Source organism: Fusarium solani (assembly GCF_023522795.1).
Source record: "Fusarium solani strain SB1 chromosome Unknown bctg00000005, whole genome shotgun sequence".
NCBI lineage: Eukaryota > Fungi > Ascomycota > Sordariomycetes > Hypocreales > Nectriaceae > Fusarium > Fusarium solani.
In genome coordinates, this window is record NW_027072153.1 from 3,887,188 (window position 1) to 3,911,403 (window position 24,216).

The 24,216-nt window shown below is 49.2% G+C and overlaps 7 protein-coding genes across 7 annotated transcripts; 3 read left to right on the top strand and 4 right to left on the bottom strand.

Moving 5' to 3' along the window:
* Positions 1 to 6,696: 6,696 nt before the first annotated feature.
* On the top strand, positions 6,697 to 8,056 carry MRS44_009653 (uncharacterized protein; the record flags this gene model as incomplete). The annotated part of the gene is made up of 5 exons (XM_065621397.1): positions 6,697 to 6,840; positions 6,890 to 6,926; positions 6,980 to 7,442; positions 7,492 to 7,622; positions 7,677 to 8,056. The coding sequence occupies 5 exons, from the start codon at positions 6,697 to 6,699 to the stop codon at positions 8,054 to 8,056; spliced, it is 1,155 nt and encodes a 384-aa protein (XP_065477469.1).
* Positions 8,057 to 10,466: 2,410 nt separating this feature from the next.
* MRS44_009654 (uncharacterized protein) lies at positions 10,467 to 12,254 on the top strand (the record flags this gene model as incomplete). Its single annotated transcript, XM_065621398.1, has 4 exons — positions 10,467 to 10,755; positions 10,801 to 10,954; positions 11,206 to 11,233; positions 11,382 to 12,254. The coding sequence occupies 4 exons, from the start codon at positions 10,467 to 10,469 to the stop codon at positions 12,252 to 12,254; spliced, it is 1,344 nt and encodes a 447-aa protein (XP_065477470.1).
* A 1,297-nt stretch (positions 12,255 to 13,551) lies between these two features.
* On the bottom strand, positions 13,552 to 14,103 carry MRS44_009655 (uncharacterized protein; the record flags this gene model as incomplete). The annotated part of the gene is made up of 1 exon (XM_065621399.1): positions 13,552 to 14,103. One exon carries the CDS (start codon positions 14,101 to 14,103, stop codon positions 13,552 to 13,554), a length of 552 nt encoding a protein of 183 aa, XP_065477471.1.
* A 1,207-nt stretch (positions 14,104 to 15,310) lies between these two features.
* Positions 15,311 to 16,849, bottom strand: MRS44_009656 (uncharacterized protein; the record flags this gene model as incomplete). Its single annotated transcript, XM_065621400.1, has 1 exon — positions 15,311 to 16,849. The coding sequence occupies one exon, from the start codon at positions 16,847 to 16,849 to the stop codon at positions 15,311 to 15,313; it is 1,539 nt and encodes a 512-aa protein (XP_065477472.1).
* A 1,038-nt stretch (positions 16,850 to 17,887) lies between these two features.
* MRS44_009657 (uncharacterized protein) lies at positions 17,888 to 19,493 on the top strand (the record flags this gene model as incomplete). Its single annotated transcript, XM_065621401.1, has 2 exons — positions 17,888 to 18,490; positions 18,552 to 19,493. 2 exons carry the CDS (start codon positions 17,888 to 17,890, stop codon positions 19,491 to 19,493), a joined length of 1,545 nt encoding a protein of 514 aa, XP_065477473.1.
* A 305-nt stretch (positions 19,494 to 19,798) lies between these two features.
* On the bottom strand, positions 19,799 to 21,723 carry MRS44_009658 (uncharacterized protein; the record flags this gene model as incomplete). Its single annotated transcript, XM_065621402.1, has 2 exons — positions 19,799 to 21,275; positions 21,317 to 21,723. The coding sequence occupies 2 exons, from the start codon at positions 21,721 to 21,723 to the stop codon at positions 19,799 to 19,801; spliced, it is 1,884 nt and encodes a 627-aa protein (XP_065477474.1).
* Positions 21,724 to 22,834: 1,111 nt separating this feature from the next.
* On the bottom strand, positions 22,835 to 23,787 carry MRS44_009659 (uncharacterized protein; the record flags this gene model as incomplete). The annotated part of the gene is made up of 4 exons (XM_065621403.1): positions 22,835 to 23,016; positions 23,095 to 23,233; positions 23,301 to 23,681; positions 23,764 to 23,787. The coding sequence occupies 4 exons, from the start codon at positions 23,785 to 23,787 to the stop codon at positions 22,835 to 22,837; spliced, it is 726 nt and encodes a 241-aa protein (XP_065477475.1).
* Positions 23,788 to 24,216: the final 429 nt, after the last annotated feature.

Here is a 24,216-nt window from a genome sequence, read left to right on the forward strand (position 1 = left end):
ACAAAGGCCCTAGTTATAGCGTCATGCCTTGCAATCCACCTTCTATTAGCACCCTTGCAGGTATCTTGATGGCCTAGGGCAGCTATAGCTCCGCAAGAGCTACAGGGTAGGCTAATAGGCTTAATTGGGTAGAAAAGCCGGCTTCGGAGGGCTTCGGTGATCTCAGAGTCTGTAAAAGAGAGGGTTTTTTAGGTAGGCAACACTCCGAGCCACTTACGGCCGAGATAGCTAGCATTTTCTAGCCTAGCGTGCCTATAGCTAGAGGGGAGGCCCTCTAGGAAGCCTGCTAGCCTAGCCTTATTTGCTTCCTTTAGCACTTGTTGTGCTGTTTTGGCAGGCCTAGGGCCTAGGCCGCCGCTAGGGCTAGAAGGAGCTAGGGGCCTACTGTCTGTATAGACCGACCCTCTTTGACCGAAAAAGCGTACCCTAGCCCCTGTCCCCTGTCGTTCCCCGACGCTGCTATTCGTCGCCATACCGTCCTAGCCAATCACATGAAGCCTCTACCCCTATAGGGACCTGCTTTTTCACTATAAAATGGTAGGTGCCCCCCTTTTTCTTTTTTTGTTTTTTTCCCTCCCTCCCCCGATCCGATCCCGATTGACGGCGCCGCTGCTGCCCCTGACTTACCGGACCCTGAACATGCATGCATGGAGCAAATCCCCATAGGCCGGCCCGCCCGGAGATCCCCATCCCCGGGAAATGAGAAACGCGTATGTACGGATAGAAGAAGAAGGGGAGTTCTAGGGGTTATCCTCCCAGCTTAAGCCTCTCTCTCTATCTACTATTCTCTCCACTATCTAGATAGATATGATACGATACGAGACGCTCCGGCTCTCACTCCCTCCAACTATATCCTATCTATCCCTCGCGCAGGATGTAAAGCACGTAATTCGATGGCGATGACTAAGAACTCTTTCAGTCTCGCAGCTATGAATTAGCTGGTGTCAAAATAACAGTGAAGAAGACCCATCATACCTCTGCGCGTACTGGGGTTTCAACTCGGTCCTTGATTTTGTTGTTGATAACGTCATGCTGTACTTACAAGTAGAATTTTTCAAGCGCCAGGAACAAGGAAAACAAAGAAAGAAAGAAAGAAAGAGGGAAGGATTTAAGGAGCTGTGGTGGGGTGGGTGGGTGAGCCCGTGCCGCGGGGTAGCGCGGATTTAGCTCCCGGCAGGGTAATTAGGGCTGCTGGGAGGAGGAGGCCAACAGCACAGTGTGGATACAGTACAGAACCCATTCCACACTGTCATATGGCGATATTGGGGCCAAGGATGACGGTGTGTTCAGAGAACAAAAGTTTATCAGAACAAGATAAAATTAATATCAGATATAGAGTGTAATAACTATAGCTAAATGAACCTTATCCTATATTTTTTATTACCCGGTGATATAAGTTATTAGAGTTTAAAATAATTATCGGATTAAAGCTTAATGAAAGGCTCGCTAATATAAGCGAGTCTTGGCTCGGAATGATTCCGAATAAGAGAGGCATCGATCCACTGCAAAGTCTCGGCTTAGAAAAAATCAAAAGTGGAATACCCTCGAGAAATCCGGACACTCGAGCTCTTGGCTCAGAAATATTTAAGAAAGTAATCGCAGACTCACTGCTATGATCTGAGCCCTACTTGCCGTCTAGCCTCATTACTCCATTCCACTAAGAGTAATCTATAACACTAAGTGCTATCAGGCTATAATAACGACGGAATAATCTCCCCTCCCGGATCTAGCGTCTTATTAGGATGCATATCTTAAGCAATATAAAGAAGGTTGTTTAATCACTAACCACCGCTTAAGCCCCCCCTTAAACATAGCATAGCTAATTACGTGCCCCGCAACCCCCTAGTAAGCTACCTTAGCTTAACTAAAGTAACGCATAGTTTAGACGGCAAAGTGTATGATTATTTTAGTATTACTATAGGTTTAGCTACTAAGTAGTAATAAGTCCCTATATTTTTAATAATATTAGTTAAGAAAATATTATACCTTGCTAGTTTTATCTATCTTAGCTACTACTAGTAGATAAGTAACTTATAGGTCTTTATATTATATAAGGCAAGATAATAAGCTTAGTTATAACTAATATCTATAATATAGTAGTAAGTTTTTTCCTTAAGGGTAAATAAATAATAAGTAATTATTTACCTAGTTAGCTCTAAGCGATCTATATAGGGTAGGCCGGCCTAGCTATAATGACTTAATATTAATAGGGTATGTAGGGTAAGCGATATACCTACTACTAGAACCTTTTATATTACCTCTTAGCTAAGGTAAGATACTATGGCGATTATTCTTAATCCTTGCGGCTAAGTCAATAGTTTCTCCTTTTATTACCTTACTATGATTTCTTACTATATAGTATATATCTTCCTTTAAGATACTTATGCCTTACCCCTTTTATATTAGCTAGTAACCCTCTAATCTAAATAAATGCTTCCCCGCCCTCTAGGTCGCCTACCCTTATACTCGCCCGCTAATTAAATATAACTAAAGGTCTAATACTTATATATTTATATCCGCCCTACTTATAAGATTTAACCCCTGCGATAGAGCTATTATAACTATAGCCGGTTAAATAAGCTATTAATAGGGTATTTAATAAGGTTTCGCATTAAAACTAAAAATAGTAATAAATTAATATAATTTTCTCTTTCCCCGGAGAGGAAATAATATAAATTACCTCATTAAGGTCTATGCTCTCTAAGCTTTAAAAGCTAACTAAAGGGAACTTAAGTGATAATATGATTATAAGGGCAATAACCTCTAAACTAAGATATTATCTAGTACTTTCTCTTTTATTTTAAAAATTAAGCTAATTAAGCTATTTCTTATTTATAGCGATAGGGAATTAAGATAGGGGGCATAAAAGCTAGGGACTAGGGAAATGCATAGGCTAAGCTTTCTTATAGCCAGACCTAGAAAAAGTGGTATTAGGTGCCTAATACCAGTGGGAGTTGGTACAGTAGGGTGAGCAAAGAGTTTCGTATATATTGGATGTAGCCCAAGCTCACGTGCTATCGAGGCTGATTCGTTTCGACCGACGCCGGTTTTCGCATGTCTCGGGTAAACGGGTATAACTCTCATTAACCTTCTGTTTCCTTGTCTGGCCGCGCTCCGGTTCATCCGGGATAGAAACAGGGGAACCTCTTTCAAGAGGTTTCAACCCATCATAATAGCCACTATCGACGTCTGACGCTGCATAGTACTCTTAATATAGATCGATCCCCTCTTCTTCGTCTTATAGTGCGCTTTTAGCTCTCCTTTGTTTTTTCCTTAGGCTCTTACTTCTAGATCTTAATGTAGACTAAATCGCTCGGCACTTTTTAGGATCTACTTCCTCGATATTATATTTCTGGGTCTCGTGGTTCTAGACAAGGATCCATCTGCTTTTCCCAGTATCTAGAAAGTCACGAAACATAGTTAGTGAAAAGACAGTCCAAGCGAATCAAGCAAATAGATATTCCACTAAGACCTCCATCGGCAATATATACACGCGGCGGTTATGCCATAGCATAGGCAGCTAACCACTAGGTATAGAGTTAAAAACGTGCCTGACAAGATAACTCATTAGTTATGCTCTTAATCCCATCCCGGCATTCCTTAAGCGACTCTTAATATTACTATCGGGTTATGGTCTCGGGTGTAGAGCTTCGGCTCCGTCATAGGCTTCCTCATATAAAAGCTTTAGTACGAAGGTAAAATAATATTTATCAAACATCTTATGGATGTCGCTGCGTAGAGGAAGGCGATTTATAGGTGCATTAATCGGATCGGTCGAGAACAAGGCTATCTCACTATAACTACACATATGATATTAATTATACCGCCACCAAGACCAATACTAGCAACATAGACTTATGCCAAACGGAGGTCTTCTTACCGTGCCATACGATTACTTAACCACTAGTTCGATTATGCCGAAGGAATAAGATGCGCCGATTCCATAGGGTCGGCGTAGCTACTGAGGCAGCACCATCCACTTGTGGCCTAGTTCCATGCTGAGTCGGCTTCATATTAATCTTAGAATCATGCCCAAATTGGAGGCAAGTAGCCATATAGAAAACGCCAATCGCCAAAGCAAGTAATAACCGGGTATAAATCGGCTAAAGGACCAGCGGCAGATAGGATATAAAAGTAGTAGCTTTTTTCGCGCAGAATTTGGTCTCTCGGCGGCTTTACCCTTATGCTTCTATCTCTATCGTGGGAAAAGTAGCCATCCCATTAATTCGCAGCGAGGATAGCGTAGGCTATATGAGCGATATCGTAGTCGACACCATTCTCATTAAACGCGCGAAGGGAGATTAGCACGTCGCCTTCCGCATCTTCGCCGGAGTCTTCGTAACCGGGATAGATAATATCAATGAGGCGCGGTCTCGAATGGATTACACCGTCGGAAATAAGGCGTGGTTCATCGATAGGATTGCGAATTATCGTCATCGTCGTTAATGTATTGGTTTATTTGTTTTTTTGATCATTTGGCGGGAACATTGTCGTCGCGACAGGAACATAGTGACTCAGCTTACTTATAACCGGGTCAACTCTCATCCGGACAGCAGTGCCACCACGTGACCGTCATTTCGGGTCACTTTCCAAGAAGTCGTCTTCAATAAGTTATTATAAGTTACTTATAATATAATTCTAAGAGAGTAATTTATTTAGTTCTTATTATACCTTCCTTAAGGCCTCTTAACAAGAGGCTAGAAGCTCTTTAATAATAGCCACCTATTTATTAAAATATTAAGTCTCTCTAATTATATAAGATAACATACCTACTCTGTACAACGCGATAAGATACGAAACCCGCCAGAATGCGGAGCTATTCCCTTCTTAAATATTTTTGAGCCAAGACTTTTCGAGCGGGTCCGCACTATTCTACTTTTGATTTTTTCTAAGCCAAGACTTTACAGTGGGTCGACGCCTTTCCTATTCGGAATTTATCTGAGCCAGACTTTCTTATGTCATCAACCATTTTCTCGAGCTTCAATCCGATAATTATTTTAAACCACGATAACTTACGCCATGAGGTAGTGAAAATTATGGGACTAGATGCATTCGGTTACGATTTTATGGCTCTATTATATGGACTAATTTTACTTTGTTTTAGAAAAATTTGTTTCTCTGAACAACCCGTCATTCCCTGACCCCATGATCTCCACATGAATGTCTCCAAAGCCCAGTCAGATCCTTCCCAATCACTACTCCCTCTTGCTGCCCTGAATGGGCTGCAGCAAGATCAGAGTTTAAGAGGCATAAGATTTGATTATGGTGCCGGTTCAGAGTCGAGGTCCCTGTCGTCCACAATGGGCCATTGTCAACGGCCTAGGCCACCACGGGCCACTATCATAACACCAACTCTCCATCGACCGTCATTACCCGTGGCCTGGACTCTTTAACTTCTTCACCTTATCGGCATTGAGATCATGTCTATTCCCACAGGGAAAACCGGTAGTCTCCAGAACCATCCTAGATCCTCATCTGCGACGAAAGCGACAGATATGATGGAGCCACAACAGTCAGATGGCCCGTGGCGTGTCTAGTTCCCGAAGGTCGATGCATCTCGGGAACAGATCCCGAGCACGTGGATGGGATCTCGGAGTCTGGATTGCGCGAACTGACCAGGCGCTGGTCTGCGCCCGGGGCTTGACACTATTTCAACTGAATTACCAGCGCCCGGGGCTTGACACCATTTCAACTGAATTGCCATGCATCTCAGACCGGACTAAGCACCCAGCGGCCAATCCAGGTGTCGGTGATGACATCGTTCGGCAGGCATGGAACGATGGCTTTGAGGATTCCAGAACGCGCCTCGTCCAGAGCCAATGTAACTGCAACGTCTTTGTCTGTGAGTTTGAATCGGGGGAAGTTTGGGCTTGATCCACTTGGTCAACGGTCATGCAGCTTCTTGTCCATCATTGCTCGTGGACAGCCTGTAGACTCATCCATCCGCAGCTGAACTCGGCTCACAAGAGAGCTCAACACAGCCGGATATCTTTGCCATTCAAGCCATAGTCGCCAAGAGCTGAGCCTTCCTCTGCCGTGCCACCAAAAACAGGTTTTGGCAAACCAGGGCGGCAGAAGTCGAGTCAGGCTCTTGTCAGGATCGGCTTCTGAAACCACCAAACTTCAGCCAATCTACCATTCGCAGTTTTGCCCCCCTTAATTAGAACCCACGTTACCCGGCCCTTTGGGCATGCACTTTATCCTAGGATCGATAGCTAAATGGTGTTAGCCCCGGCCTCGCCTCCAGCCAGGACCCTTATCAACTGTAGAGGTTGCGGGGGCCTGACTTTCCCCGGATTTTATCAAACCCTCCGCGGTGAGACTATCCCTAAAGCACCCTCGCTGTGACCCTCCCCCGCAAAGCCCAGCAGCCAGAATGTCCCGTTCGAAGCCTCTGCCCCTTAATCCAGGGCTTCGCAGCCAAAACTGGGCTTGTTGCCGTTTCTCCCCAGAGTCTTGGCGAGGCCTGGCCGAATGCTGACTGCGTCTCCTCCCCCGCAAAGTTGGGCGCTGGCGAGGCGTTCAAATGCAGATCAGGCCCCCCGCCCGGTCGCCTTGCATTTGCCTTCTGGGTTGCCTTGTCTGCCACTTGGTGACTACTTGGTCCCGTGCCGTCGATCTTTCTTTCTGTCAGGTGTAATCTAATCCCAAACCATCTTTTGATGACCACGACCTGGTGAGACTATGTCAAAAACCATGGCTGGGCTCCAAGCGAACGCCTACGCCGGCATCTCCATCACCTGGGGTGCGGCCTTTGCTGCGCTGATCCTGAGGGTTTTTGCGCGCCGCATGACGAAGCAGGCCTGGTGGTTTGATGATTACTTTTGCGTGTCGGCCTTTGTGAGTCTGTCGTGAGTTTACTTTGAAGTGATATACTGATGGTTTGAAGGTGTTTGCCAGCGCTTACAACAGCGTGATCATCGCATGTAAATACAATGCCTCAACACCGAGAGCACGTGCAAGTACTGACTGTTGTTAGGGACTGCTCATTGGTATCTGGGTCAGTACCTCGAAGACTCTCTCTCCGGCGATGAGAGAGAAAACATACTCGTCCGCAACAGGCTCCTCATGTTGGTCTGCGAGTACTGCTACGCCTTCTCGATTGCGTCGTCCAAGTTTACCATCCTCTCCCTCTACTGGCGCCTCTTCAAGCACTCCAAGATTCGAGTCCCGATCCAGATCATGCTCACCATCTGTCTTCTATGGATCTTGCTTCGAATCTTCATGGTTTCTCTGCAATGTATCCCATTGACCTTCTTCTGGGACAAGTCGGTTGATGGGTACTGCGGCATCGATGAGTCGCAGTTCTTCTTTGGCACTGTCCTGACCCATTTCGTTATGGACATTGTCATCTTGATCTTGCCGGTTATTGAGGTCGGCAAGCTTCGTCTGCGACTTGGCCAGAAGCTTGCGGTCATTGGTCTGTTCCTCATCGGCGCCGTGTAGGTCCCTTCCATAACCCCTAAGATCTCCCAATTGCTGACCATCTAGTGTCTGTATCGCCTCCATCTTCGTCCTCGTCGAGTCAATCAACTATGACGATAACACCACGCAAATGCCCCACGATACTTGCCTCAACTTCATCTGGGGGGGTGTTGAAGTTAACGTGGCCATTGTCTCTGGTAAATCCCTCTGTCATCGAACTCTCCGCTCCACCTTGCTAACCCTATTCACAGCCTGCTTCCCTCTTCTTCGACCCGTCTTCCGCCGCATCCTCCCCGCGTCATTCCTCTCCTCCTACGGCAGCAGCCATCCCGTCAGTCGTACCACACACAGCCACGTCATCAAGCTCACCACGATACGGACAAACAAGGAGAAGGACGTGGACGAGTCGAGCTCGACGCATCAGTTGGCAGATTCAGACCAAGGCTTCGGCGATGGACCAGAGCCTATCCAGACTGTCATTTCCAGTGACCTGCGCAGCTCTAGGAGCTACAGTAGTGGAGAGCGTGATCTTGCAGGGATACACGTAAGGAACGACATGGTCGTCGAGGTGGAGGCAGCGCTGCCCTTAAATGAAACAAATCAAATCCGAGGTCATATTTGGAATATTTGATAGCCCGCAAAGCTAGATTTGTTGTTTGAAATATTTGATCAAATATTTCAAATCTCAGCATCTGTGCTCTCTATACTACTTCCAATCTCCCATTGTAACCCATCTCTCCCAGGTGCTGTAGCGCCTAGCTTCACGGCACCATGCCTGATCCAGTTCTTGAGGCACTGCAACCTCTCCAATGTTTCCGCAGTCATTGAAAGCCTCTGCGACATCAATGTCAACTTTGCGTGACTGAACGACCTCTTGCAATCAGTTGTCATCGCCGGTATAGCGAGTATATCAAGAGCCAGCTGGCTGAGCACCGGGAACTGCCCCTGGCGAGCCATCCACCACTCGATTAGATCTTCAGTTTCTTGCGGTTCCAGCTGCAGATACCGCTCGAGTTCACTGCCCATCACCGTTATTTTCGTTATCCTACTTTTCACCGATTGCTTAAATATACTGTCTTTATATGTTTTCCATAGCACGCATAGGGACGCCATAGTCTCTGCAATTGCCTCCGCTGCTTATCTATTAGCCGGCTATAGCGATGCTAGCAGTTAAGATAGTCAGAGAGTCTAATTTTAGCGTCTCTCACCCACATAAGCTACTCCTCTATAGCCTAATTTACCTCTAAGTAGCTTATGCCGAGTGCGAGGTATAGAATAATAGATGCAGTAAATAATGGGGACTCTCTAAGCTTAATATAATACTTATTAAGCTTTTGCTAGGCAGTGATAATACAGAGTCTCAGATAGTGTTAATAATCCTTTCCGATATCATCAATCTTCGATAATCCGGGTGGGTTTGTCGGAAAGCACGTGTGGCACCAAGATGACTACAATTGTGTAGTTGTTCTTGTTGAGTTCAATCTGACTGACTGAGGTCATCGCCACTTATGATATACGCAGCTCCCCCTCCTTCTTGCCTAATTGGGCCAATTTCCTTCTTCGGGTTCCACGTGAGCTTGTTGCGTACAGGGCCCAATTCAACAATATTAACCTCGCTATTATTATATAATATTTATATAAGAATATTATTGCTTTATAGTAAAAATAAATTTACCTAGAAGCCCGCTATATATAAAGTCGTTGTCGAATTAGAGGAGTTTATGATAGTGCTTTTACTATAGGTGAATTGCAGCAGAAGGTAGAGGCTCGAGAGGAAGAAGAGCGGCAGTAGGACCTGAGGAGGTTATACCGGTAGTAGTAGGCTGACTTTCGTAAGCTTCGTGATGATAGTAGACTGCGCCTTCGTAGAGGCGCTGCTGTGAAGGCGAAAAGAGAAAGAGCCGCCGCAGAAGCCGCTGCGATGGCTTTAGAAAGAAGCTGACCGCCGCAGGCTGTTAGCTTCGGGGCTAGGCTATGATAATATGTTGCCACAACCAGTAAAAGGCTCCGCGGGGATCTTTTTTCCAGCCCGGGTAACGCGGTAAATGCCCTGCTTGTCTTGCCTCTCCCTGACTTGTCGGTTGTACGGGAGAGTAAGCCTCGTCTCGGGGAAGCTTATTTATGCTTCGGCTTCGGAACCCGAGCAGCCAGTCAACGGGCTGGTGGCTCTCATGCGTGGCGTCAGTCCGCAGAACGGCCCAGAAGGGAGGCCCATGCAGCTGAACTAGAACCATGGGGGCTGATTGGAGAAGTTGGAGGGATGCGTCTAGGCTGCGGAGATTCCGTGAGGAGGAGGAGGGATGGTGCGGAGGCAAGGGCCAACAGGTTACGTCTCACTAGAGGGCAGGGATCGGTATCTGATTCCGAGGTCCTGCTGTTGTTTAGTGGGATCAGCACGGTCTTGAATCAGAGGCAAGGAGGAAGGGGACCGTACGTAGATAAGGATTCTGATATCAGATATGGCTCCTCGACTTCAGGACTTGCTCGGAGAGTCCCCAAAGTGCGTAGAATCTAGAGAAGCCAGTGGCGTCCCCTTCGAGGTTTTCTGTGGCGAGCTGTAACGGCGTCGTTGGCCTGCAAGGTATTTCCCGCAGAGAGGCTTCTTCCCTTGCATGTTCCCCAGACTCTTTGCTTTGTCGGTTCCACCGAGGGACTGGGGTTCTCTGGAGAAAAGACGTCTGTCAGACTTGAAGGTCATGGAGATGCTAATGCACCGGCTCGCCGGATCGTTCAAGGCCTGGAACCTTGGCAAAGTGTCCGGCAGGCGTTTCCCCATCCATCACTAGTAGCCCCGGGGATGGCTATCTGTTGGAAGGGGGGGGTGTAATCATGGGCTCGAGATAAGCAGGGTTCAGGTCCAACGCCAATTGAGTGCGACGCAGCCCAGGATTTTGGAGTTTGCTATCTCTGAGCTTGGTCTATTTAATGGCCTTGTGTTCCTGTCTATCCTTTCTTTTCCCCGCCTCTCTTTTCCCTGTCCTCACAGCTCCCTCTCCCATTGTCTTTTCCTCCCTTCCTCCTTGAGCTATCCACTCGCAGCCATGAACGTAGACGAGGAGAAGCACCCCAAGGCCGACTTTGCCGACGCCGGCAGCCTCCAGCATGGCGACGTCGGCAACATGGGCCACCTCCACCGGCGCCTCAACAACCGCCAGATCCAGCTCATCGCCGCCGGCGGCTCCATCGGGACGGCTCTCTTCATCTCCATCGGAAGCGGCCTCGCCAAGGGCGGCCCCGGTAGCCTCCTGATCGCCTACACCCTCTACTCGCTCGTCCTCGCCCTCGTCAACAACTCGATCGCCGAGATGAATACCTACATGCCCGTCGCCGGTGGATTCGTCCGCCTAGCTGGATACTAGGTCGATGATGCACTAGGCTTCCTCGCCGGCTGGAACTTCTTCCTCTACGAGGCACTGATTATCCCCTTTGAGATCACCGCCCTGACCTTTGTTATCTCCTTCTGGGACGACACCGTGACAAACCCTGGACCTACGGCTGGGGTTTGCGCTGCTGTCATTGTCTGCTATGGGTAAGCTCTTGCTCATGCTCCGTGCCCGCTAGTTGCATCTCGTTACTGACAATCCAACGCCAGACTTCTCAACGTCCTCGCGGTCCGCTTCTACGGCGAGGCTAAATTCTAGCTCTCAGGAGGCAAACTCATCCTCATCTTTATCCTCTTTGCCTTTACCTTTGTCACAATATGCGGAGGCAACCCACAGCATAATGCTTATAAGTGCAGACTTCTTTCTATTCTATTGACCATTGCTAACCACCATATAGACGGCTTCAGGCATTTCTCAAACCCCGGGTCATTTGCTACATACCTCAGCGGAGGCGACAAAGGCCGGTTTAAAGGCTTCCTCGCCGCCCTCTAGAGTGCCTCCTTCACCATCGTCGGACCCGAGTACATCTCGATAGTCTCTGCCGAGGCCCAGCGCCCTACCTAATATATCAAGTCGGCCTTCAAGACCGTCTACTACCGATTCTACATCTTCTTCATTGTTAGTGCCCTGGCCGTCGGCATCGTGTGCGCCTACAACGACCCTACTCTCGTCAAGATCTACTTTGGAAGCGGTAGCTCTAGCAGTGCGGCTGCGTCTCCCTATGTCATTGCCATGAGCAACCTTGGCGTCAAGGGCCTGCCTCACCTCGTCAACTTTTTAATCCTCACCTCCATCTTCTCTGCCGGAAATACCTATACCTACTGTGCCACTAGAGCCCTCTACTCGTTGGCTCTTAAAGGCCATGCCCCCCAATTCCTCCGATACTACAACAAGGCCGGCGTCCCCGTCTACTACTTCTATGTCGTCATATGCTTTCCCTTCCTCTCGTTCCTCCAGGTCGCCAACGGCTCTACAAAGGTTCTAGGCTGGCTCATCAGCATCGTCACCGGTGGTAGTCTAATCACCTTCATAGTCATATCCATCACCTATATCAACTACCACAAGGCTTACATTGCCCAGGGCGTCGACCAAAAGACAGAGCATCCCTACTACGGATACTTCCAGCCTTACAGAGCCTACATCGCCCTAGTCATCCAGTTTATCATCGTTCTTACCTACGGATACTACGCCTTCCGACCAAGGTTTAACGTCGAGGTCTTTTTCCAGAACTACTCGATGCAGATCCTTGCTGTTCTTCTCTTTAGCGGGTGGAAGCTCTTTAAGCGCACCCGCTATATCCGGCCCCATGAGGTCGACCTGGTCTGGGAGCGACCCCAGATCGAGGCCTACGAGAACTCCTTTACCGAGCCCCCGGTTGGCTTCTGGACCGAGATGGCCCAGCTGGTGGGTTTCCGAAGGAATGAGAAGACTTCGGCTGAGGCTTAAGCCGGGGTCAAAGTTGTTTCCACCATGTACATATTCTTTAGCTCCAACACTTGAGAGACTAGACAGAGCGAACCAGTCATAACCACGCTAGATTCTTGCCAATATTACTGTTGATACCATCAAATTTGTCCCTTTTGCCTGTGACATTAGATTCTAGCTCGCACCATCCAAGAGAAGCCCATCTCAGCAGCCATACTTCACTTCTCGTACATCAAACCAGCGAAACCACGAGCACTCCGCTCACGAGTTTTGCAGGGTTTTCAATCCCTTCCTTGCCTCGCACATAATGCCTAAACTTCTCAGCCAGCCCTTCATCTCTCAGTTCCCACCACTGGACGCCTGAGTCCCTGGACACCTTGATCTTCTGGCCGAGCTCCCCTCCCCTCCAGTCTTTCAGCAGAATCAGAAGCCCGGGGTTAGCCACGACCTTGTCACGAAGTATGTCCAGCGTGCGAGCCCAGCTTCCGTCTCACAAGTTGATCATGCCCAGACCAAGCTCACTCGGGGACGGGCCCAGATCGAGGCAGGGCCCAGATCGAGGCAGAGACGCTCCAGCTCCTGTTGAGTGAAAGCCATACCTTTGATGTCGAGGTACTTGATACATGGCTAGCTGATCGATGCAAAGGCGCTGATTAAGTGGCACGGCTCTGTCCATCCGCTGGCCCTGTCGACCAGACCGAAGCCGCCCAGGTCAACCTCGACGTTTTCGAGGCATTGACCGGAGAGAACGGCACTAAGGTAGGTTTCAATAAAAGCTCTGCCTTCGGATGATATATAAACCGTCTGAGCCTTCTTGTGGTACTCGCTCCCCGAGCTCAAACTCCTTCAACTGCTGGCACGCCGCCTGTAGGTCATGCCAGGCAGCAGCGTCTGGCGAGGTATCAAAGCCAGGGCATATGTCTGAAAAATTGCTCCGGACTGGGAGACAGGAGAGCTGAAAGTACTTTAGTGATACATCTGCTTTGTGCAAGGCAATAGGTAGCTCGGCAAGGATCTTGGCTTGCGTGAGGCTGACCTCGCCGTCCATATGATCCAGCGTGGCCCAGGCGTGCGGATCTATTAGAAACTCGCAAAGTGCATCTGCGTCCTCTAAAACGTCGCAGTTATTATCTATATAGTTATTCTCGTCGTCGTACTTAGTGCCTCGGACACTCAGGGATAGTGGCTGCTGGCCTTAGGGCAGCAAGGATGCAAGAATGTTGACAAATATCCCGTTCTCGATCAGTTGAAGCTGCTCCTCATGCAGTCGAGCATATTTTCTGTGGCTTTGGAGCAGAATCCTCTGATAAGAGAGGACTTATTCATCCAGCTCATCGCCGTCTTCACGTCTAATGCAATTATCCCAGGCCCGTCTCATGGCCGTTCGGTTGTGCATCTGCTCAGCAGAGACTCTCTCGAAATCGGCCGAACCCTGTCCAAACCCCATAGATAGTCCCTCCAGGCGATCTGGATTCTCGATAATGCCAATCAAGGCGTTGTCCTTGACCTTGACGAACTTGGCCAAGTCGGCGGCGAGCTCTGCTGGGCGGTACTCGAGAGTGACGCGGAGGCCGACGACTCCGCTGGCGATGTGTCGATTGCTCTGCAGCTCTTCTACACGATGTAGAGATTTCTTATCGACCGGGTATAGGAGTGGTGAAGCCAGATCGTGTAAGCGACGACAGGTCAAGCGTAAGTTGAAGATGGTTTGGCAGGGACTTTGACCACACCACCTATCCCACTGAACATGATCCTCGTACACGACATCACGATTTCTGAAGTGATCCAGAATTTGGACGAGAATGTCCGTGGGAAGATTGACTAAGTTGACAAGTCGTAGGTTGGGGCGCGGCGACATTTGTTGCTCCATCACGGTCGCTATGGTCCAAGGGAAGGGTGATGAGAAGAGAACAGGCTGAGCTATTAAAAGACCTGTAGATGAGTTCTTATAGGCCATTAACCGTTAAACTCAAACTTGAGCCAGTCGGAGTGACTCATTAAGTTGGGCATTTATCTGGTGGGCCGTGAGATGCCGTGTTCCGAGCTGAAGAAATGGTTCGATAAAGACTGAATAGGGGGGTTAGAAGCAGCAGAAATTACAGAGTGGAAAGATTATCGAGGAGATAGAGGGTATTATGGCATTCAAGGCATTCGGGCGGCATCGTTGTAGCTGGGACGTCTTGTTCATTGCGTACATACAAGACTACCGCGCTCCGTACTGGATCAACGCCACCCCGGAGCGGCAACCGTTCTCAACCTTTGCTCTTGCAATTCGCTAGCTGAATATTCCAAACCAAGCGCAAGATGCCCTCAGAGAAAGACTGCCTTTATATCGCTTTGTACGCTCGCGGAGGGGCACCGACCATGCCCGGCCTGGAAGACACGTTGGTTCTCTCCTATCCTGCTCATGTTAACCGCTGACAATGAAAAGGTATCACTGGGCCTTCATAGTTAGGCCCAAGTCTGAATCAAGCAGCAGCCGGGGGTATCGCTTCCATGCCAAGGAAAGGCTGAGTTTTGTTGGCAATCCGCCCGTGGCACAATCGGTATCTTTCAGGGCACATCAGTCCGGCCTGAGGTTCCAGGTTGGAATTGCGTCGGATGGGTTAAGGAGGTGTTACTGGCTACAATACAGGATGGCAGGGCATTGGGAACATCTGCTAGCGGATGGCAGGAGTCGAGTGATAGGTTCGGCATTTATGGACTCGGTGTTCGGCGGCATGATGGTGAACTTATCTGTAGAAGGCTGTCTCGAAGCTGTCATATATGTTCGGGCCCAATCTGGCAATGAAAAATCATCAGTCCGGTTGTATGGATGGGCAGAGGCAGAATGACAGTGCAATTTGCGAGGACTTACTGGGTAAGACGAGGTGGATGTTGAAGATGGTGGAAGATGGAGTGAGCTAATTACCGGTGGAGTTAGTCGAGGAACGCGGAGACGGTAGTAGTTTTAATTAATTAAATGGTTTGTGGTGTTTTTATTGCGATTTTAATCCTATAGGTTAGGAAAAGTGCGGCGCATACTTGCCTGCGGCGCATGCTTATCGTGTACGTTAATTTAATAGTAAGAGTTTAAATTAAAACCTTTGCGTTATGCTATGCTCAGTAAAATCGAAATGCTTATAACCTATAAAACCCCAATAAGTCAAAGCATAAAGTATAATAAAGACAATTACGCAAGACACATAGTTCATCTGATCAGCCACTACTGGCAAGTAGTAGGGGAAGCTGTAGAAGATCAAACAAATCGCAGACCAGCTGAGCACGACAATATTGGAGATCAAGCCCCATGTAGGATGCCAAAACGGCCCGTTGGCGAAGTTGCTTCGACCCTTCCAGAGCATAAAGATGAGGGGAATACAGTAGGTGATATACTGCAGGAGGATACCGCCAGCGACGAACGAGTTGAAAGCAGCCTGGGATCCCAAGTAGACAAAGCCGCATAGAGCAGTCCACAATAAAGACCAAGCGTGGGCCCAGAGAGGTGTTTGAAAAGGCTTGGGAGCAACTTTGCTGAGGTGCTTGTGAAAGGGGAACCCCTTGTCACGGGCCAAAGACCATGCGATACGAGCTTGCCATGTTTGAATGCCAACCATGGCAGTCAGAGGAGACAGGAACACAAGAACGCCAAAACCGATGGTGGCGTTGTAGTTTCCATAAACACTGTAGATAACTTCAAGGATGGTTGTGACACTTCGAAGGTCGGTTGCGGCAATGAAAACGGCAATAATGACAGCCATCCCGGCACCGAACCCGACACCAACAGTAACGAAGAGAGCCTTTGGAAGGTTCCTTTCGGGGTTGGGCAATTCTTCAGCCAGATGCGTGACGGCATCCAGACAAGAGAAAGCCCAGTTGCAGCCGCTGATGCCGATAAAGAAGGCGACGCCGTCGGACCAGCCGGAAGCGTTCCAGTAGTTGGTAAAGAATTCGTGGGCAGAGACCTTGGGGACATCAGGAGCGAGGAGACCCACGAAGATGACGAAGCTGAAGGCTATGGAATACATCATGAAGATGAAACCCATCTTAGGGAGGGCCTTTTCGCTGAGGTTGCCCATTGCCGTGAACAGATTGGCAACTTGGTAAAAGAGGAAGCCCATCCATGGGTGGTAGACGAAATCTGGATGGTAGAAGCTATACATCTCGAAGAAGAGATTGCTTGCAGCGAGGAGAGACGAAGCTCCGACGCAAATAACCGACGCCCACGACAATATGGCCGTCATGTAGGCAAGAAATCGACGCCATTTCTCGGGAGCCAGCTGAGATACCCAGTAATACTGGCCACCTGGATGAGGCATCGCTGAGGCCAGCTCGCCCAAACTGCATGCAGCTGCGAGGCCAACCAAAAACATTCCTAAATAGCCATAGAAGAACAAAGGCGACCCTCCGAATGGAGTGTTGGCGCCAATGACCAAGAAGATGGCGGTGGGGGAATTTGTGATGGAGTAGCCCAGCCCAGCTGCTGAGAGCATGGAAAACGATTTTGGGGGATGGGAAGGGGCGTCAACGTGAACGCCTTCAGCAACTGACTCGCGCTCGGCGAGGTGATGCTTGTCGGCCATTGTGTGTTCGGCCCTATCGTTCTCTATGGTCGCGTTCACGGAGTCGTTCTTCATTATTGCTTCAATAGTGTCTGAAGATGTTGACATCTAGCATGAAGAGAAAAGACGATGCGAAACTTAAAGGAGAGATGATTCTAGTAGAATTTTATAGTTACCTGGGGATAGGGGACATGTGCTTTATAAACTCTACAAACAATAAATCTCCCCACATGGCTGGCTGGCTTATCACTTTTGTCCTCCAATCACCTCCCCCAAGCAGACATGCACCCAGCCTTCTCTGCTCTGTGAGCCTTGCCTCATCTCCTATCTAACGCCCCCTGTTTTCCTGGCTCAAGCCAAGTCTGGGGTAAGTTGGCTACCAAAAGTTAGTGATAAGACTACCTTTGGCTTTTTCAGGAGCGAAACCTGGACTTTACCGAGCTTTTACCTGTTACGCGTGACGTCACGTCCAATGGGATTGAACTCCTCTTCCCCAGATTCATTGTGTTCCGAGTGTCATTACCCCGGATTTCCCCAGACTGGCAATTCTCGGGTTCACTACGCATGGTGGCAATTCTGAGGGATCCAGCCCATGGAGAAAGATCAATAAATCGCTATCTCGCTTCATCTTTCCATAACGAGCAATGTCAGTAGCCGACCGCTGGTATCTTTTCCATTGAGACCCCAGAGACCAGGATCTGGCGGTGCCAGCCGATGGGCCGCACTTTCATTAGCGTATGCACTAATCACCAGTAGCGTGGTTTGCTCAGAAGCGAGCATAGACGAGGGTCTTGTGGAGAAGTGTGCCGCAAAACATTTCCGTATGCAGTAATTCGGCAAATATTAACCACCCTGGAATGCGTTCCTCGCTCGCGGTCACGGCGCGTTGAAGCGGCTCGCTCTCATCGACCCCGGATCTAGACCGGCATCAAGATACCATCAAGGCCGACAACGGTTCAATCAAACCATAATAAAGACTTCCGCTAAACTCGCAGATAATCAAGTCTGTGCGAGTCAGCTCACTAAGCAGTACTGCCATTCTACACTGATATCATTGTGTTGCCATTGGGTTTGATCAACCCTTACGAATTACGAACTACACGACCAGCCACCATGTCGCAAAAAAAGCACGACGTTCCCAAGGATCTGGCAAAATTGATCTCGGAACAGGTCGTCCAGGATCCTCGATTACCTCGTCCTCAGCCTACCGTTTCAAAATGGCAGGTGCCCCCGCATCCCGATGTCTCCTCCCTTCGGTCGGCACAGCTCCCAGAAACCGTCGATTTCGCTGTCATAGGTTCTGGCATCACGGCATGCGGCGCTGTCAAGCAGCTCTTGAATGAAGATGCCGCAGTAGGCAAAACTGTGACAGTCTTCGAGGCACGAGAGCTTTGCAGCTCGGCAACTGGCCGCAATGGTGGACAGTTGACCCGGATCCCTCCAGTCCGTCATCTACAAATCAGCAAACAGATTGGCGTGGAACAAGCCAACAAGGTTGTTCGCTTCAACTTGAAGTGCTTGCGCGATGTTCATGCCCTGGCCGAGCCTCAGGGCATGGACGTCGAGACCGATTCAAGGCACGTCCGCCTCAACAAGCTCTTTATATACTATGACCAGGGGCTGTACGATCTCGCCGTAGCGGCACTAAAGTTCTACGAAGCTCATATTCCCGAGGAACGGGGTGTCTTCCAAGTGGTCTCCAAGGATGATCTTTCTGTATGTTTACAAGTCCTCAATGCAACAGCGTCAGATGACTAATCGCTTGCCTCTGTCACAGACACTTCACTTGAAGGGTGCTGTCGGCGCTTTCCGCTTCCCTGCTGGTGTTGTCTCTCCCTACCGCCTGGTCACCAACACATTCAAGAACCTCCTTGCTACCAACTCGGACCGCTTCACCATCGAGACCCGAACCCCGGTCACGGCCGTCCGTTACGATCCCCGCGGTAACGCTCAATACCCTTACATTATCTCAACTCCTCGCGGCAGCGTTTGCGCTGGGCAAGTTCTCCACTGCACCAATGGCTATACCGGTCACCTAAATGCCGGTCTCCGAGGACCTATGTACCCCTACCGTGGTGCCATGTCTGCGCAGACTGTCGAGTCGGGATTCCCCAATCTGGGTCGTGAGTTCTCGTGGTCATACTTCCACAAGCCCCATTATGATGAAAAGGCGCGCGTTCTCGAGAAAGGTCATTACTACGCTGGTCAGCACCCATCAACTGGTGATATGTGGATCGGCTGCCACAAGGATGGGATCGAGGGCTTCGTAACATCCGACGACACTGAAATTGGGAGAGAGGCTGAGAAAGCTCTGGAGGCTGCTCTGCCAAAACTATACGACACGACTTGGGTTCCCGAGACCAAGAAACGAGACATGCAAATATGGTCTGGAGTTATGTGCCTCACTGGCGATGGCCTGCCATTTGTCGGACGCTTGCCCCGTTCCGCCACTCTAAGAGACGGCAATGGCGAATGGTTGGCTGGCGGCTATAACCAATGGGGCATGGTCAACGGTCTGTTGTGTGGTAGCACCCTGGCACAGATGGTTGTGGGCAAGGATGTTAGTGAATGGCTTCCTGAAGCGTACGTGCTCAACGCGGAGAGACTACGTGGTAAGCCTTTCACTAGGGAGGCAATTGTTAAAGGCTACTTTGCCAGGATCGGTTTCTTCAACGAGGATTCCGTCAGTATTGAGGAGCCGATCAGCAGCAAACTGTAGAATGTTGCATAGAAATAATACTTGTGTTTTCAAGCTTCAGCTCAGAAATCCTAGAACGCTTGATGGAATCACTGTGTCGCATTATTGATTGTATCTGAGCTTTCCTACCCAAGATTGTTTCGCCCAGTGGCAACTCTTGACTCTCGAATCTGTCCGGAAGGCTTGAAAGACGCCATTCGATTCGTTCATACGACATTCATACTAACAGACATTCTGGGACTTATGGGACTAACGTACGTAAAAGTTCTTAAACACACTGTAACCCCAGCAAGGGCATTACTTTAGCGCGTGACTCGCCCCGCCCTCTAGGCAAAGTTTGTCTCAAGCCTGCACTCCTCCATTACGTCCACCCAATATGGCCCCGACAACAACTGACTGCGCGGATCCGTGTCAATCCATTGTCCAGGTGGTAATACCTTCGTCCACACATTCTCCAAAATACTCTCAGCCCGCTTGTAAACGCTCTTTAGCCCACATGAATTCTTATTAATTTGTAGCTTTCGCATGATAAGCTTCCTCCACCTGAGAATCACCTCTGTTCTACCAGAGATGGCGGCCAGTCTACCACGCAAGTTAGACCAGGGCATGGCCATTGTACCGGCATCGGCATGGGGAGGATGATCAATATTGGCGGGCAGGTGAAGTATGCTGCCACTGATGAGGAAGGCCAATGTCTGGTGGAGATGTGACTCGTGAGCATCCGGCAACTCCTCAATTAGATTGAAAAGAGTCATGGCCAACGAGTTGAAAGCTTCTCGACGCTCAACCTCTTGGCTCACTCTTTGATTGAATTGCTGATAATCTTGAGACGGCGACACGGGAAAATCGACGGTTCCAAAGGGTCGCGGTGAGGCATATTCGAAGGAGCTGTCTAGGCTGTGAAAATTTCTGTACAGCTCTAACAATGACACCAACTGGTAAATTTGACCATAACAGATCAGTTCTCTGAAAGCACTCGCAGGATTTTTCGAATGCTCCAGGCCGCGAACGATCTCGATCTTGGGAAAGACAAAGTCGAGTAGCAACCGCTCCAACCGAATTGTACGCTCTGTAAGCTGCATCTGCATGCTTCTCAGAACATCCTCTGGCCACGAGAGTTTCTGGACCTTGTTCAGAAGCCTCTGCTGCCGTAAACAAGTCCCGACCTGAGCCAGGATGATGAAAATGGGTGTCGAGAGCCCAGTGAAAGGATGAACAGTCATCGTAGCTTGCTCACTAATGAATGGTTCAAGATAGTCCAGGGAATCGAGTGACTGATCCATCACAAAGGCGGTATGGGCTTCCCACCAAGCCATGACGCCAATGATGAAGTGTTTTTCTTCATCCAACGGTAAGTCAGCAACAACCTCGTTCGATCGAGTATGATGTTGAATCCACCATTGAAAAAGCTTCCGCGCGCCGTTGAGATGCAATACTCCGAGGTCTTCAGGGTCTCTATACGACTGGCAGTCTGTTAGCGCTAGACCAAGAAAATGTTGAGAGCGTGCACAACAAGTGTGTCCTGTGGCATAGAGGAGAGAAATCCTAGGGCGTACCGAATACAAGCCAAGTAGAATAGACGCAAGAAGCGCTTTTGTGATGCTATCCGCATAAGCTTCTTCGGACGCATCATGGCGAAAAGACTGGTGCGTGGAAGCATTTTCGGAGATCTCGAGTTTGTTGATGGAACCAAGAAGTGCCGTTACCGCATTTGAAAACTGGTCCACTAAGCCATCCACGACAGACGTGCTGTCTTGAGAGTAGTGCGAGGCTGATATACAGAGGACGCATTTTCGAATGAGACTGGAAGTCGAAAGGTAGCGGGTTATGAGCCGAAGAAAAACATTGTCGGATTGGGGAAAATGCATTGCAACGGGCATATAATATCGAAGAAATGCCTAAAGAAGTGTCCTCGATCTGTGAAAGGCTCATAGCTGGTCAACTGCTCCAGGTCCTCTTCGTCAAGCCTCGATTCCGGCGTGAGATTCAGGTTCAAAACTGCCAAGGGTGGCGATACAGGCTCGTTCAAGCTGCCTTCCGGGTCATGCTGGTTGCTGCCTTGTAAGACGTAGCTAAATGAGGGAATCGAGATATCATCCGACCCGTATCCCTGACTCTGCTCCGCTGTGTGATGAGAATGATCTGTAGCTGTGGGAGATGTGGTCAAGGCCACATTCGATGCGGCGAACTCGGGACGCGGCTCCACATTTGTCGGCGATGCTGGTGGATCGTGGTCCGGCTGTTCCACCATGGTGTGATCTGTGTGCTCGGTCACCTTGGAGCCTTGGCTGCATGTCGACAGAGGCCTTGAGCTCTCTGACGCATGCGAGGCTCGTCTTTGAGTCCGAGGCTGCCATCTTCGGCTGCGGCCTGGTTCCTCAGACGCTAGTGGGATGATTTCGTGTTTCCGGGACCACCGGATGGGATTGGGGTAGCCTGGACACACGATGTCCACTCCGGTGCAGCGTTCACAAGAAGGCTTGGTCTCATCACATTTGAGCTTCTGTGGATTCTCGTAAGTTGAAGTGAGTTGGATACAACTCGGGACTCACACCTTTTCACGACATCGATGGCATCCACCTATCGGGTAAGTCAGCGTGAGTGTTGCAATGGAGATTGTGTTGCGGAGCGGAGCCGAACCTTTGGATCTCTTTCCCCGCTCCATGTCAGAATGCCTGCAGCTCGTCTCTGTCAGAGAATGGGAAGTGGAGACTTGGTTGCTTATGCGTACTTCTCCTGTCTGTCAGTAGAGCCAGAGCAATTTCACAGAGCAGGCAATGGTGAGAAGTCGCAAATGGGAAATTTAGGGCGGGTGATGATATGAGCGTTGTGACGTGGGTGTTTGTAGTAAATATACTATAAAGGGCAAATCGTCCCGAGCCCTTACGTAACGCTTCCTACCCCGCAATCACTAAGCGAAGCTCCGCTTAATTTCCTTGGTTTCCCCGCTAGCTGAACCTGATTCTCGGAAAAAGGTTTCCCATTATCATCAACCTAGCAGCTAGTACGTCAGAAGTGAAGCACCCCGTACAGAGCAGTGCAGTAATTAGTAATTACCCAAGATTTACATATCTCCACATTCTGGAGGATCCCAGTTAATCCGAGCTTGGCAGCAACAATCACAATCTTACTAGTGAGGTATACATGTGCAAGATGTTACTATTGTTCCCGTATCTATCTAGATTCTCGTTCTTGTAAATTGCCTGTAGCTTCTCATTTCCCGTGTAGACTTTGATAAGCCATAACTCTAGCGCAAGATAGCAATCATCAACGCCTAGTGCCTGTACATACGCTAACCAATCTCGGGCTATTCCCGGCAAGTCTTTACACAAGAACGACTTTCAGCTTTGGCGAGTCACTGTTTAGGTGTTCCAGCCACCGTCAACGCTCCAGGCTGCACCAGTTACGAAGGATGCCTCGTCGCTTAGGAGGAAGGCGACAACGTTGCCAATCTCCTTGGGTTCAGCGAAACGCTTCTGTACCTGGGCAGCGATTTCGGAGTCCAGGTCAAGGGTAGCATCTTGCATAGGGGTTTTGACCGCACCTACAACAGGGAAGGACGACGATTAGCGCCGTCGCTTGGACTTCTTGACTTGCAAAACGATTCTGGGCAACTACTTACCAGGGGCAACGCAATTGATGCGGACATCAGGATTCTCTTGGGCAGCGGCTTTGGTTAAACCAACGACAGCGTGCTTGCTGGCGATGTATGAGCCGACCATGGGGCAAGCACGGAAACCATTCACACTGGCGGCAGATACCTGACAACGGAGAAGAGTGGTTAGAGCGATTGTAATAGATGTTTCGTGTGGTACTGATCCAACTCACAATACTGCCTCCCTTCTGAATGTGCTTAAGCTGTGCGCGAATGCAAAAGAAGATACCGCGGGCGTTAATGTTCATCATCCTATCCCAGCTCTCATCGGATTCGTCCTTAATAAGGGTATCAGCCTTTAGAATACCTGCAAAGTTGACGGCGCCATGTAGGGCGCCGAGCTCTTTCACGGTCTTCTCAATCCAAGCATCAACCGAAACGCTCTTCGTGACGTCGACAACGGTGGTGATGTGCTTGCCGTTGCCGCCCAGTGTAGCAACCGCTGATTCGAGACCCTTCTGATTAATATCGCCAAGCGAGACAGTTGCGCCACGAGAGGCCAAGATCTGAGAAATACAGAGACCCATGCCCGAAGCGGCGCCTGTCACGGCAATCTGCACGTGAGTATGTCAGCTTTACTCACCTGCTAGCTGGCTGGTATGAAATGAAGTCACCGCAAATCGCCATGAGACTTACAATTTTGCCCTCTAATGAAGCCATTGTCAAGATGGTGTGAGGTAGTGGGGCGTGTGGGAAATACGCAACCTATCGTGTGAATTGAAGACAAACAGGGATAGTACAATCAGTGAATGTGAGATTGAACGACCACCGAGCTTCCCAGTCAAAACATTTATGTTTTTATCGAAAGATGAAAGAGACATTGTATTGTTGCTGATAGAGGGGCACAGTGCGGGGTATAGCCAATGCCAACAGTCAAAAGTTGCCCTTTCCGGAAATACTTAGCGAATCTCTGTTGCACATCAGACTGTGGGATCTTTGAAGCTATCCTGGTGCTTATTCCTCCCGTACGGAGACAACAGTAAAGTATAGATTAAGCCGCCATGAACTCAAGGTAGCTTCTCTGAAACGTTTGCATAGCTTCCAAGGGCGGGGAAGCTGTCAACAGCTCCATATCAGGATCCTTGGTGC